At 34.6% G+C, this 15,862-nt stretch overlaps 1 protein-coding gene across 4 annotated transcripts in view; it reads right to left on the reverse strand.

Moving 5' to 3' along the window:
• LOC100063282 (E3 ubiquitin-protein ligase ARIH1) overlaps positions 1 to 15,862 on the reverse strand; it is a 188,252-nt gene that overhangs the window by 127,150 nt on the left and 45,240 nt on the right. For all 4 annotated transcript variants that reach the window (XR_011425444.1, XM_070233818.1, XM_070233823.1 and 1 more), the window contains one exon: positions 14,711 to 14,778. Coding sequence is in view for 3 of the 4 variants with exons in the window: in XM_070233818.1 (XP_070089919.1) it covers positions 14,711 to 14,778 (68 nt within the window). In the remaining variant the exon portion in view is untranslated. The remainder of the gene's footprint in view (positions 1 to 14,710; positions 14,779 to 15,862) is intronic.

Consider the following 15,862-nt stretch of genomic DNA (forward strand, 5'->3'; position numbering starts at 1 on the left):
ATTGCAGTACAAAAATCTTATTGCATAATTTTTGAGAAACTTTCTGTCATTTGTTCCCCCATACCTTACCCTTTTTGGTTCTGAGCCATGATGAAAGTGTATTAAGAAACTAACCACAATGAAATAGATGTAAGATAACTCTTTCTAGACTTGAATTAGCAAAATCATAAGAGACACAACAGACTAAGCCATCTTCCAAAAAGGCTCCCACCTCTATTTATTACAGAAAAATTTAAACATACAAAAGCCAAAAGAACAGTAAATTGAACTCTCACATACCCACCATCCAGCTTTAACCATTATCAACATATTGCCAATGAAAAAAGCTTTTTTGGAGAATAAGATTTTATTCTCATGTGAACTTTCAAGGTAGATCTGAAACTATGTCAGATATTTTAAGAAGTTAACAACTATTCCCTTCATAATAGGGAAGAGAGAATCCTATACTAGAGGCTTCAGAAGACACAGATGCTGGTTTCATCGGGTGTTCCACCCACACTTAGACACGTATCATCTTCACTGGTAGTTGTCCATGTTCTCTGGATTGATTATTTCATCAAGTTCTCCTAACCTGAAGCCCTGGGAACTTCAACGACTGTACAGTATCCAAAATATTATAACTTATTTGCACATGTTCTCCCCCACCCCCAACCCAGGAGAAGCCTCAAAGCTTTTATTACTTTCTCAAAAGAGACTACAGCCCCCAAATGACAAGAACCAGTATTATTTTTAAAACTATATTTTGCTCAATGGTTTTTTCCTCCTGCTATACATGAGCAGCCCAACTTAGTAAATAAAATGAAACAAACTACTTGTGATTCATGCAATAGCAGATCTGATTTCAATTAAACAGAAAAAGTAGTTTCTTCTAGAACATGAAAAGAAACATCCTTTTATCATTTTGATAATGGTGTTCCAACATATTTAATGGAAGTCCTCAGGTTGTAAATACTGAGAGCCTATAAACCAAACAAAGTATGTTTAAAATCTAGCTATGCTAAAACCAAGAATAAGCAACCAAAATACAAGGCGGTATATAATTAAGATCCATTTTAAATAGTTCCCTCACAGATTAAGCAACTATATGTGGGAATTATGCTAGTTAGCAGCAATGTTAATTGCTTTGAAGGAAAGAGGTGGACAACTATTTGCAATATGACGGGCTAAGTACGCAAGAGGTGGAAGGAGAATGCTAGAGAAGCACAGAAAACAGCAGTTGCTCTTCAAGAAGTCAAAATGACTTAATAGTAAATGTGGTAAGAATTCAGAAAATAAGGATATCCAGGGGGCATAACACAAGTCATATATGATGTACAGCATTGTACATGGGGTCTGAGAGCACAACCCCAGAATGAAATATTACTGATACTCTCTGAATTTGTGCAAAGCTATCATTCTTGAGAAGATTAAGGCCTGAATAGTCGAGGGCATCCCAATGGAGCATAGAGGAATAAGTACAGACATACAGAATGAAGTGAAAATATGGGAAGTTTTCAAAAGTCAGATAGAATAGCTTTGATGTGACAGAAACCACAAGGGTAGTGAAGGTAGATAAAATGAGTTGACATGATCAAAGTTAAGTTTAGGACAAATGTGTTACTAGAGTCCAGGAAGGCAGCGAGAAAACTATCTTGCAAAATGTCAGATTTACCTTTGGGTACCTAAGGCACTATTAATCCTACATGTCCAAAAAACAAGCTGAATCTTCCCTTTTAAGGTTCTTCCTTTTCCTATGTCTGTGTTTTAAAATTATCTTTGTGAAATAATACAATTCTAGAAAAGTGCATAAACATAAATGAGCAGCCCACGAACTGTTATAAAGCAAACACCTGTATATAACCACAACCCAGGACAAGAACTAGAACTAGTACTTCAGAAACCCTCCAAACATCCCTTCTCAGTAACAAGTTCCTCTTTCCCCAAGAGATAATCACTATCTTGTTTTTCTTTAGAGTTTTACCACCTAAATATGCATCCTTAAACAATATAGCTTAGTTGTGCCTGTTTTTCAATTTCATATAAACAGAATCATATAGGATATAGGTATTCTTTTGGATCTCGCTTCCTTTCACTCAGTATGATGGTTTTTAATACTCATCTATGTAGTCATTTGTACCTCTAGTTTATTTTTAATTGCTCAATAGTTATTATATATAATATACCATAATTATCTATCTATCTATTGACATTTGGGTTGTTTATGGGTTGGAGCTATTATGAATGCTGCTGCTATGAACATGCTTATATGTGACTTTCAATTCAGATGTGCATATTTCTTTCTACTGATATGAATTGTGTACACAGAAAATTGAAAGGAGTCTACAGATAAGTTGTTAAAATAAAGAAATATAAAAATAAATTTTATTATCTTTTTCTCTTAGCATTTACATGCATATCTCTGACCCAGTAATTCCAGTCCTAGGTATCCAGTCCTAGATACGCATGTAAATGCTAAGAGAAAAAGATAATAAAATTTATTTTTATATTTCTTTATTTTAACAACTTATCTGTAGACTCCTTTCCATTTTCTACATACACAATTCCTATCATCAGTGAATACTATTTGGCATCTCCCTTACAACCATTATACCTTATTTTTCTTGTTTGGTATACTACTGGTTTAGGAACATCTTCAGCATAACATTGAACAGAAGTAAAGATAACAGATATCCATGTCTAGAACTCCATCTAAAAGGGAAACCTTTCCAGCATTTCATCACGAACTATCCTATCTCCTACAGATGTTTTTATAGATTTATTAGATTAAGAAAGTTCTCTTTTGTGCCTAGTTTGCTAATCGTTTCTTTTTAAAATCATAAACGATCACTGATTTTTAGCAACTGCTCCTTTGCATCTACTGAAATATTTGCTCATTAATTTGTTCAAGTGACCAATCATACTGAATTGTTTCAGGTTAAACCAACCTAGCATTCCTGGGTTAAATCTGAGTTGGCCATGCTGAGGTATCATCCTTTCCATATTCAACCTGCAAATATTTTGGAGTTTTTTGTTTCTTTGTTTGCATCTACACACATGAAAGAAACTGGTAAGTAATTTTTCTGTAGGTTTTGGTATCAACATTGTGATAGCTTCATGAAGGTAAAGGAATCCTCTTTTTTTGCTTTCTAAAAGAATATAAGGTAGAGAGTAAAAGGCTGGAGTTACTGTCTCATTAGATGTTGGTAGAACTTTCCAGTATATCCATCTGAACTCACACTTTTCTTTATAGAAAATTTCACCTTATAGCTATACCCCCATACAAGTTTTCTTTCTGTTAATTTTTGTAAATTGAAAATTTCTAAGAACTTATCGGTGTTGTGCAAAATTTCAAATTCTGACATACTTACCTACAGTATCTTATAAATTTTGTTTGTTGTTTTAATATCCGCAGGATTCAAAGTGACTTTTTTTTTCATTCCTGATACTAATTATTTGTGCCTTCTTTTTTTTCTTGATTAATCTCACCACTGTGTCAATGTTATCAGTCTTAAAAAAAAAATCATCTTTTGGCTTCCTGATTCCCTCTATTGCATGTTTCTCTTCTATGTTATCGAATTCTACTCTGTTATTTTTCCTCATATTTTCTCTGAATTTATTTTGTTGCTCTTTTTCTATCTTGACACATCTAGCTCATGACTAGAAATTTTAAAGATAAATGCTTAGTTGATTACTTTCCTTATATATACATTTAAGGTTATAAACTCCAGTCTTCATTCAGCACAACTTGTGCTGCATTCCACAATTTTTCCCCTTAACATTCAAAAGGTAGCTTAAGTAACAATTATGAGTATTTGAAACTTCAATCAACACTGAGAGAACCTAAAACAAAATGCTGGCTTAAAAAAATACAGAGGTCAGGTACAATATAAAGCCATTTATATTAATTAAAAGCCGAGTTTATGAATACGTTTTCTATAAACACAGTATTCTAGGTTGGCATTTATTTTCTTTCAACCTACTGAGGTATCACCCTATTATCACTTCCACTGTTGCTGTTGAGAAGTCAGCTGTTCTCTAGAAGAATATAAGTATAATATACACTTTCTCTCTATATTTTTCCTCTATATCCACTATATATATATACATAGACAGACTTTGACTTTTTGAAAGCAATCTTTCTTGTATCTTACTGTTTTTATGATTTTCTCTTTATCTTTGCTGTTGTTTTTGTAGTTTTACTACGATGATTTAAAATGTGGATTTCTTTTTACCATATTTCATAAAATCTAAAATGCTTTGGTATTGAAATTTCATATCGTACCAAAAAGTGAAATGAGAAAATTTTCATATAAGTCAAAATTGCAATCTTGTTAGACTATCAGTCATTCAAATATTGCCTCTGCCCCATTCTCTCCTCTTTCTAAAACTCAATGAGACCTTCTCATTATATCCTCTATATTTCTTAATTTTGCTTATGTATTTTCCATCTTTCAGTGTATGTGTTTAATCCTGGATAGTGTTTTGATCCTGTAGTATACTAAACTTCTCTTTAGCGTTGTCCAGTCTGCTGTTAAACTAATTCCCTGAATTAATTTTACTTATTTGGCTTAATTATAGAAATTCTGTGTTTTTTCCAAATCTGTATGACAACTCATCCTTTCCAGTTCCCTGCTGATAGCATATCGATTTTAGTCTAGGTCCGACAATTCTAATACCTGAAGCCCCAAGTTAGTATGTTTTAATTAGAAAAACAATTTGAGGAAGCAGTTTGAGGCCCTAATGTTCTTTCCCTAGAAAAGATTTACATTTGCTTCGGTCAAGTGCCTGGGTACATTAACAGTCTGGCCCCATCTTAATCCAAGTTCAAGGACTGAAGTTTTCTGTGCTACCCAAATGACACAAATACTATGTTCAGTCTTCAGAAGAGCTCCGAGTTCAAGGCTTGAGGTTTTTTGGGCTACCCAGATGATATGAATACTATCTTTAGTCTTTAGAAGAGCTGGTTTACCTAATCCTCACTCTTTGTGGGCCTAAGACCCAACTTTTTTCCCTACTAACTAAAAGGCCAACAAAAATCACAGCTCCGACTCTCAGCTACCTCTTCTGGATCAGCATATACTTCCAGGGAAAGGCAGACTGGGATGCTTGGCTCATTTCTCTAGGATTCTTTTAGGCCTTAACCCTCTAATTCTTATTTTACTAATTCTTTTCTGTTACTGATTTTTTAAAAGATGTTTCATCCAGCTTTCTCTACTGCACTTAGTGGATGGAATAGTCTAAATTACCAGAAGTCTCCCAGAGTCTGCTATATTTTCTCTTAGTTGAAACTCCACCTCACCTCTCTTCCATCTACACTCTGCTTTCAATTAGCTGTCATCATCCTAAGTCAGGTCAACATTTTCCTTTTACGTGGATTATTAAATCAGTTTTCCAAATGGTTTTCCTGCTTCCAATCAGCTCATATTGTTACTAGATTTTTTTCCCTGAAATAATGCTCCTACATCACATTTTTCCATAAAACAATCCTCAAGGGATTCCTATTTAATAGAAAAAAAAGTCCAAATTCATTTGCTTATAATTCAAGATCCTGCATAATGTACTTCCTATTAAACCTGTCCAATCATTTCCCCCCTTTTCTTCACGTAGTCCAACCACTCTAAATCTCACTACTGTAAACTTTCCCCTCCACTTGCTTTCTGAACCTGAAATGCCCACATTCCCACAACCTCCTGCCCTTTCAAGTTCAATCAAATGCCATCTCATCAACAAATCCTTTCCCACCTAAATCAGAAACAATCTTTTACGTAGTCACATAACTCTTTAAGTACACTGGGGGTAAAAACTGTGCACACTGTTGTGTGTACTTCTTCATCACCAAACCTCTGCTTAATGTTGTACACACAGCTGATATTCAAAAACATTCTTGGGGCCAGCCCCACTGCCTAGCAGTTAAGTTTGGCATGCTCTGCTTCAGCAGCCTGGGTTCAGTCCTATATCACTCATCGGCAGCCATGCTGTGACAGCAACCCACATACAAAATGGAGGAAGACTGGCATGGATGTTAGCTGAGGGTGAATCCTCCTCAAACAAAAAAGAGGAAGATTAGTGACAGACGTTAGCTCAGTGCAAATCTTCCGTGGCAAAAAAAAAAATCTTGAAATTTACGTAGTGAGATAGCAGGGAGGCTAGGGACAACAGAATGGATAAAAGGAAAATAACTTCAGATGAGGTAACTACGAGAGAAAATTGCTCCAGTTCTTACAGCTAATAGGTGATGAAGCAGAGATCTCACATTCTTAACCACTAAAGTATAATAAGATGATACATTTGCAGCTTTTCATACATCGTTCCCCAATAATACCTGAATTATTTAAATAGGAAAAAAAACACTAATCTGCAGAAGAATAGTAATGAATGCCATCATGAAAGCCAGGTTTCTAATAAACCTAACTTGCTTTCACATCTCAGAAGTTAATTGTGAAACAATATATTATTACTAACGTGGCTAAAAGATCTATACTATCATAACATACAAGTGCTAACTCTAGTACCTATTCACCAAATGAGTATTAATGCTTCATTAGAATGAAAAGTGGAAAGCTATTTGCAACATAGTCTAAGAAAGATTGAAATCAGTCTACAAAACCCTTTGATTGTACCTGTCCATTAAAAGTAGCGAGTCATCAACCACCTATATTTCCCCTTACCTCAAACATGCTAGTTAACTTGTTAACACCCACCTTACATACTATCAACTAAAATGAGTTTTTAAAATTTATTAAAACAAACCTGTAAGGAAAAAAATCGGTATTGCAGGAGAGAAAATACTGACTTTCCACTTGTTACCAACTCTAAAGGAGATTGATTTGGGGGATTTTGTCTCTTAACTCCTGTCCAACCGAAATCTGATTTACATGCACATCATAATTTCAATGAAAGTTCTACTACAGAAAAGAAAATCTAGAAATGGCTGAATTTAATTAAAGTATTTACTAAACACTGACTATAAATTATAAGTTGTGTTATGGACTAGGAATGAAAAAAGAATAAGACAGTTTCTGCACAAAGAACTCTAACAGAAGTGAAATATTAAATCAAATACATATTAAGGTGAAAGGAAGGAGTGATTAACTGTCTTGACAAATAAGACAGCCATCTTAGAAGTAAAGCTGAAGTTGGGTTTTGAAGGACAACTAGGAAAAAGGACAATAAGGAAAGCACGCCATGCATAGGCCAATGACAGTACAATTCCCAAGGTATTCCCTAGAAATGTGCAGCTAACAGCCTACACCGATACCCACAGAAGCCCAATGTCAGACAAAACAACACAGGCAAAGTTGAGGTGACACAAAAATGAAATTTGTTGACCACCTTAAAAGCTTCGTACAACTAAGGAGTAACATAAGAACAGAAATAAAGAGAAGATGCCAGAAAAGCAGAGAAGCTGGATTTTTAAAAAGTCTTGTCTTGTCATAAAAAGAAAGGGAAGAAGGAACAACTCACTTTCCCAGTCTCTCCTGCTGGGAGGATTCACGGTGATCTAGAGTTTATAAAAAGCATAATACTTGAAGAAGGCTCAACGAGCAATTCATTCCATCAAAAGGCTAAGGAGATGTCCAGCTTTCAGAGACTCCAAAAGTAGAAATGTTACTTGTGGTATCACATGCCCAATATCTGATTATATGAGCTGTGATGCCTGTATCCAATGTCAGCAGCAACAGTGCTGCCACTAAAATAGTTTGACACCGTGATTTTGGCATTTTCCTGGATGCACAGACTTCATGCCTGATTCTCAATCTAATGTCTTTTTCTCTTAACCTCTTAAAGTTCCTTTATAACTAAAAACCCTGACTGATATACCAGGAAAGGAGGAGAAGGTTCAAGGTATGATAGATGAAATAATGGAAGCAACATCCCACAAAAATTATGATAGGATCAAAGCCCAAAAGGAAAGACTGGCCTTAAAAGAAGTAGAAGGACAGATAGAGTTGTTGCTGCACTTCTGATTCTCTGATTTGCTCTGTTTTGCTTCATCTGGAGGAGGATGAGAAGGAATCTAGCAAATAGAGAAAATTCTATTTAATTTGTAAAACAGAAGAGAAATTAACATACAGAGTAAAAAAGCAGAAGGCTGCATAAGAAAGAAAATAGCAACGGTCTGGAAAGCTGCTATGAGAAATAAGAGACCAAAAGTTAAAATGGTCCCTTCTCCACTAGCCCGTCTCCACTTTCATCAAAATGTATTTTTAAAAAGAATACACTGCTCATTTTTAGGGTCAGGACAAATTTGTTTAAACTATGGACTAGAAGTCCAGGAGCAAATAAGAGAAATTATTGGCAAGAATCTATTTCTACCTCTATTGCCTTCACTGGACCATGAGCTCCTCCTCCAGGGCAGGGACTACAGCTCACTAATGAATGAGAGAGAAGAAACACCAACATGCTTTGGAAATGAGAAAAGAAAGCAAAGAGAGGATGAAAATGGAGATATTTCACAATTTTGACTAGGGTAAGATTTATCTTTAAGTATGTCAAAATGAACAAATGATACTTGAATAAATTCTGTGTTACCAATGGGAAAGTAAGATGTTTTTTAAAGCCCATACAACAAAATTTATTGGCCATATTGTCTACCTTTTCTTGTGATTCCTGGGATCCCAAATAATTACAAAATTATCATAGGGGCAATCTTCATTTTTATACTCAAGAATTGGGAGTTGCGTTGTCACTGAAGCTAAGCCTCCTTAAATTCTGTGTTACTTTTCATATTCCAAGGATGTGGGGGGATGAAAAGGGGCCTGGGTATTGGTATTTTTTAAGTTCTCAGGTGATTCTAATGTACAACTACTTTAATAGTTTATCATTGGTTCTCTTGGGTTTCCTGGGTAGATGGTTACATTTCCTCATAAAATTTCTCCTTTTTTTCCCTTTATGAAAGTGTTTTCATTTCAAATAAGTGCTTATTTTCTTAATTAAACAGGCATTTTGTTATTATAAAGCTTTTCTGTGATTGAGGAAAATTCAAAGAATACATAAAAGTATAAAGAAGAATCTAAAATAATTCATAATCCTCCCATCTCCAAAACAATCTTTATATCACTTATTTAATTTTCCATGTATTATTTATCAGAACTTCCAATACATTTAAACGGTGGTGATAGCCAGTAACTCTGATTTTAATGGGCATGCTTGTAATGTTTTAAAATTAAGTACAATTTTCCTCTAGAATATTATTAGTTGATACCCTTTATTAAGCTGAGAAATTACCTTCTTAGTTAACTAAAAAAAATTTTTTCTAAACCATGGGTAAATGCACAACATTATTAAATACATTACTAGCATTTATTATAATTACTTTTTGGTTCCTCTTCATAACCTATTAAAGTAGTAAATGGTATAGATGAGTTTTTTCACAATGGTGACCTATTCTCACATTCCTAGGAGAAATCCTACTAGATCATTAAGTCTTTCAATTCAGCTAAGTTTTATTTTATTTATGAATTCAACAGCTGTGTTCCTAATAAAGATGGTTTTCTTATGATTTGTCAAATTTTGTAACCAGGGTTATTCTGATTTGGCTAACATGAACTAATGATGTCCTAACTTTTTCTACATTGTGAAATTATTTTCAGTAGGAACTGGCAGTTCCTTGAAGGCTTATTAGATAGAACTTGCCCATAAAATCTTCTACTACTTTTAAGGTAAGGAGAGAGACCTTTTAGTATATTTACTACATTTTGCCATGGTTATTTTTCAACAATTTCTTAGGGGACAATTTAGGTAATCTCCATTTCTAAGCTTTCAAATGTATTGGTAAAAGTGGTAGACAGTATTCATTTATAATTTTGAAATATTTTTCCTATCTGTAATTACGCATTATTCTCAGTGTTGTTTATTTGTGCCCTTTCTCCCTACCCCCATCACATTTGCCAATTTATTTTCCCCTTTTTCCAAAATAAACTTTGCTTTTTTTAGAGCAATTTTAAGCTCAGAGCAAAATGAGCAGGAAGTACAGAGCACTCCCATATACACCTTGCTCCCACACACACACAACCTCCCCCACTATCAACATCTCCTATCAGAGTGGTACATTTGACACAATCAGTGAACCTACATTAGGGTTTACTTTTGGTGTTCTACATTCTATGGGTTCAGACAAATGCATAGTGACATATATCCACGACAACAGTTTCATACAGAATAGTTTTACCACCCTAAAAATCCTTTTGCTCAACATATTCATCCTTCCCTCTCCCTAACCCCTGGCAACCACTGATATTTTTACTGTCTCCGTAGTTTTACCTTTTCCAGAATATCATATAGTATGTAGCCTTTTCATATTGGCTTCCTCACTTAGTAATATGCATTTAAGGTCCCTCCATGTCTTTTCATGCCTTGATAGCTCATTTCTTTTTAGCACTAAATAATATTCGATTGTCTGGATATACTACAGTTTATTCATCCATTCACCTACTGAAGGACATCTTGATTGCTTCCAAGTTTTAGCAATTATGAATAAAGACGCTCTGAGCATCCATGCGCAGGTTTCAGTATGAATGTAAGTTTTCAACTCATTTGGGTAATACCAAGAAGCATGACTGCTGGATCATATGCTAAGAGTATGTTTAGTTTCCTAAGAAGCTGCCAAACTGGAAGCAAAGTGGCTGTACCATTTTGCATCCCCACCAGCAATGAATGAGAGTTCCTGTTGTTCCACATCCTCATCAGTACGTGATGGTGTTAGTGTTTTGGATTTTGGCCATTCTAATAGGTGTACAGTGATATTTTGTTTTAATTAGCAATGCCCTAAGGATAAATCATTTGATTATCTCTTCATATGCTTATTTGACATCTGTATATCTTCTTTGGTGAAGTGTCTGTTCAGGTTTTTGCCCACTTTTCAATTGGGTTGTTTCCAGTTTTAAGAGTTCTTTGTATATTTTGGATAACAGTCCTTAATCAGATATCTTTTGCAAATATTTTCTCCCAGTCTGTGGCTTGTCTTCTCATTCTCTTGATACTGCCCCCTTTAAAAATCCATTTCAAGAGCCAGTCTGGATGGCCTAGCGGTTAAAGTTTTGTGTGCTCTGCTTTGGCGGCCCAGGTTCGGTTCCTGGGCATGGAAACACACTACTCGTATGTCAGTGGCCATGCTGTGGAAGCAGCCCATGTAGAAGAACTAGAAGGACTTACAACTAGAATATACAATGGGGTTTGTGGAGAAAAAAAACAGAGAGAAGAAGATTGGCAAAGATGTTAGCTCAGGGCAAATCTTTCCCAGCAAAAAAAAAAAGCCATTTCAAAATCTCTTTTTGTTTCATTTATTTATTTTTGTTCTCTATTTCATTATGTTGCTTTTATCTTAAAATACCTATTCTTTTCTCTTTGGGTTTATTTTTCTAACTTCCTAGTTGAAAGGCTTAGTTTGTTCTCTACCTCTTCTTTTTCTTAAAGATACTAAGACTGTAAATATCCCTGTACCTCTTCAGCCACATCCAACATTTGTATTCTCATTACTTAATTCTGGTTATTAAAATAATTTCATTTTTGGATTCTAAGGGTTATCTGGAAGTATGAAAATAGAATGTATAGCAATTTTTCTTGGAATTTATTATAGCCTAGAATGTGACCAATTTGAAAATAATATACCGTGAAGGGTACCAAATACCAACACATATTTTAAATCCTGTTTATTTCTTGATAAACAGTCCAGAAAAAAAAGGTAGTGTAAGAATAGTTATATGCCAAGAGAGATAACAAAGAGACAGCATTCACAAAACAAGAATAAAATTACTAAAATGACAAAGTTGGATACTGTTGAAATAATTCAAGATGCCTAAGGGGCCGGCCTCAGGGCTGAGTGGTTAAGTTTGTGCACTCGGCTTCAGCGGCCCAGGGTTTCACCGATTAGGATCCTGGGCGCGGACATGGCAGAGCTCACGAGGCCCTGCTGAGGCGGCGTCCCACATAGCACAACCAGAAGGACCTAGAACTAGAGTGTACAACTATGTACTGGGGGGCTTTGGGAAGAAGCAGAAGAAGAAGAAGAAAAAAAAGACTAGCAACAGATGTTAGCTCAGGTGCCAATCTTTAAAAAAAAGAGGGCTAAATAGCACAATGGATGCAGAAAGAAAAGAAACTTGGTGAATTAACGGTAAACCTGAGGACCTTTCACAGACCAGAGTAGAAAGACAAAGATGATAAGCATGAAAGAAGCATTTTAAAAAAAGTTAAAAGACTTAGGAAAGAGATCCACAAGTTTCAACATATGACTAACAGGAATTCCAGAAAGCATCAAGAGAATGGAAAAAAGGTAATATTGAAGAAATAACAGTTAAGAATTCCCCAAAACCAAAAACATGAGTCCTCAGACTTAAAAGACCCAACCTGCTGTTTTCAAAACCCATCCCAATATTTCAGAATATTAAGGATTTCTCTTAGAGCACTCAAAATGTATCACATATGAAATGACTTAAATGACTAAAGAATATATTCTAGAAGAAAACAGGTAAATTTGGAGAAAACAAATGCAAGATTTTTTGGTGGTATGCAAGAAACAAATCGCAAAAAAAGAAAAGTAAATATACTGATAGCAAAAATGCTTAATAAAACATGAAAAATTCATGGGGCCGGCCCCGTGGCCGAGTGGTTAAGTTCGTGCACTCCACTTTGGCGGCCCAGGGTTTCACCAGTTCAGATCCTGGGCGTGGACATGGCACCACTCGTCAGACCACGTTGAGGTGGCATCCCACATGCCACAACTAGAAGGACTCACAACTAAACAAAATATAAAACTATATACTTGGGGAATTTGGGGAGAAAAAGCAGGAAAAAAAATGAAAAATTCAAATATTATCAACTTACCAAGGTGAGAGGAGAAGAGGAAAGGACAGAAAAGTATGCTACAGTTTTTGTCTTGTGCAGGGCATGGACATAAATATTGTAATAAAATTACAGTTTCACGTATGCACATACAAATTGTAAGGGTGACCACTAAAAAAGCTGAAATAAAATACATAACTTTGAAATTACGGGGGGTGAGGGGGACGGGACTTGATCAAGCCAACAAAATAACCAAATAGAAAATATGATAAATTTAAAGCACAACTTACAATAGCATTAGTTAAATCTAAATATATTAGTACTTATAAAATAAAGTACAGCAGTGCTAATACCAGACAACATAGGATATAATGTGAAACTCATTAAATGAGACAAAAAGATATTACATATTGATTTAAAAAATATTATTTAAAGACTTATAGGTACCTACTAACACATCCTCAGAATATATAAAAAAACTGAAATTACAAGGAGAAACTGAAAATTCGCACACAGAAGTTTCCCAGAAGCCGTTTATTTTTTAATTCAAACTTACCACTCTTAAGTATTTAATTGAAAAACACTTTCAGCAGTGTCAACAGTTACAGGACAAAATTCAGAACGCCTTTGAAGAAATACAATAATAAGAAACAAATTGGAAATAAGTCTAGTTCGCTAGAAAAGTAACAGATGTAAACAATGAAAACTCCTTCGTCTAACAGAGGTGTCATAAAATAAGTCTGAAAACAAATGTTACCAAAATTAAGAACTATTACTGACTTCAAAAAGATGGTCAGGTTCATGAGGGGAAAAACAAATCACACTAGTCAAGGAGCATTTTATTCTTCATGAACCCCAGGAAAGCTGGATAGTACATGTTTAAGAACATAAACTTAAAAGTCCAACAAACCTGAGTTTGAGTGCTAACTCCCTGTGACTGAGATAAATACATTAAGCTCCAAGCCTTAAATGAGGATAATAGTTTCTAGCCCCATAAAACTATCAGGAAGATAAAATGAAATAATGCCTGACACAAAGGGCTGAATAATTGATAACTATTATTGTTAATATCAAGTTGTAGTTGGGGTGCAAGGTGTGAGAAATTGGGTAATATTCTTGGTATTATTACAATCTGTTTTACAAGTGCTTTCAATTTTAAAATCAAATGGGAAATATTTTCCACTTGTTTCTCATAATATTTGGGGTCTCGGTTGCCAACAAAAACTAGTTGTCATTTTTTATTAAAATTAGGATTGCTAATTTTAGGCTGAAAGATCTAAATACAGGCTGTCACCCTAACCACCTTAACAAGTGCTCCAAACTTCCAATCTAAGGAAGAGAAAAAGATTAAGAATGGCATTAATACTGTCATCCTCCAGTCCCAGTAATTTCTTCTCTGTTAGAACTAGAAACATTTTCAAAGAGAAAATATAAAAAACACCCAACAGAATACAATCCTGCACTGAAGCCAGAGAACAAGTCTCAGCAGCTGTTTTGGTGGCCAGGATTGCCTGAGCAACTTTTTAATTTTGTTTTTAGTGAATAAATGTTATTAATATGCCTAACATAAGATTTAAAAGTTTATGGGCAAGAAATTTTTAAGCAATTAAAGGAATAACTTTCTCACGTCTTCCAAGAAAGTATCAAGCACTTTTTTTTTAACCTACTTTTAGTTCTTGGTACTTAGGAGGTTATATTGTAGAAGATACTAAAGTAGAGCCCCCCGACCTCATCACCAAAGTAAAATAAGAAACATTAAGCCCGTTCCCTTAACACTAAGTTTACTGCACAATTATAGATGAGGGATACAAGAAATTAACGCAGATACTACTTGCACATTGGTTTCTTCACATACTGGCATATAAATCAATTCCTTACTTGCTTTTTGTAAATTCAGTTCAGAGGCTGTGTTACTTCTAAGTACAAAGCTGACAACAGAGTTCCTTACCTTTCCATTAGCTTCTCTTTATCCCAATTGAAGTGGCTAAGGAGTATTCTTGTGATAGTTGCTGGATTCTAAAGAAGGGGGGGAAAAAAAGTCATTTTAAGGTAACAGCACTTATTGACATTTAGTGCATTTTTAGGTTGAATTTAAATTTCTATAACACCCCACCCAAATTTCCTTTCCTAAGATACTCCTTTATTCCTCTAAGAAAACAGAAAATTTTAATTATAAGGTCAAGACTATTTAAAAAGCTTGCCACACTAATGTCTCATGTTTCTATGGGATCCTAAAGCAGAATTCAAAATAAGCCAAAAAGAAATTAAATGAAAAATTGCTGTATTATATCAAGCACTAATTAAAATTAACTTTTTTGCAATAAAGATTAAACAGACTGCCACATCGGAATACCGTTAATCAATAAAATTTCCACCATCTTATGTACTGAATGGTTCAAACGAGTCCAAACTAGTTTTAAGTCAGAAGCTCCTTCAGAGATATTTAATGAAAATGAAAAATATCTGTACTGTGTAATAATTTATAAAATATAATCTTAGGTTGCTATTTCATTTCTAAGAACAAAGGTTAACACCACGAAATACACCCAAAGTTTACTGCCCTGTTATTCAATGCTGTCACAAATATTTCCATTTCCCATGAAACTAGTGAGCTTAATATTTGGGTACAGAATGTGAACTTAAAATGCAATCAAGTCTAAGAGATGGACTAAGCCTAACTCATTCAACGATACTAGAGCTAGTTACAATGTCAGAAGTGGAACTCAAAACTGCTTATTTTATTTCATGTATAATTTTATTACATTAAATATTTCAAAAAAAGTCTCCATACATAAAACAACTTTTATTTCACCATAGTTAGACCACAGTATTAGTTAACAACAGATTTAGTTTAAAAGTAATTCTCTATAAAAATAATGTCATGAAAGAAATCTCTATCAATTATTCTCAATAATACCATTTGTCACAGAAAAATTCATACATTTATATCCTCCAAAAAAGTCAAAAAATGCAGACAGGATAACTCTCATCCACCCACTCCAGGTACATTTTGCTAATCCATCTAGGTACTCCTTACTTCTCGGACCCAGACTCCCGTAAGAATCTTCCTTTAACACAGCACTCCAGAAACAAGACACCA

Source organism: Equus caballus, chromosome 1 (assembly GCF_041296265.1).
Source record: "Equus caballus isolate H_3958 breed thoroughbred chromosome 1, TB-T2T, whole genome shotgun sequence".
Lineage (NCBI taxonomy): Eukaryota > Metazoa > Chordata > Mammalia > Perissodactyla > Equidae > Equus > Equus caballus.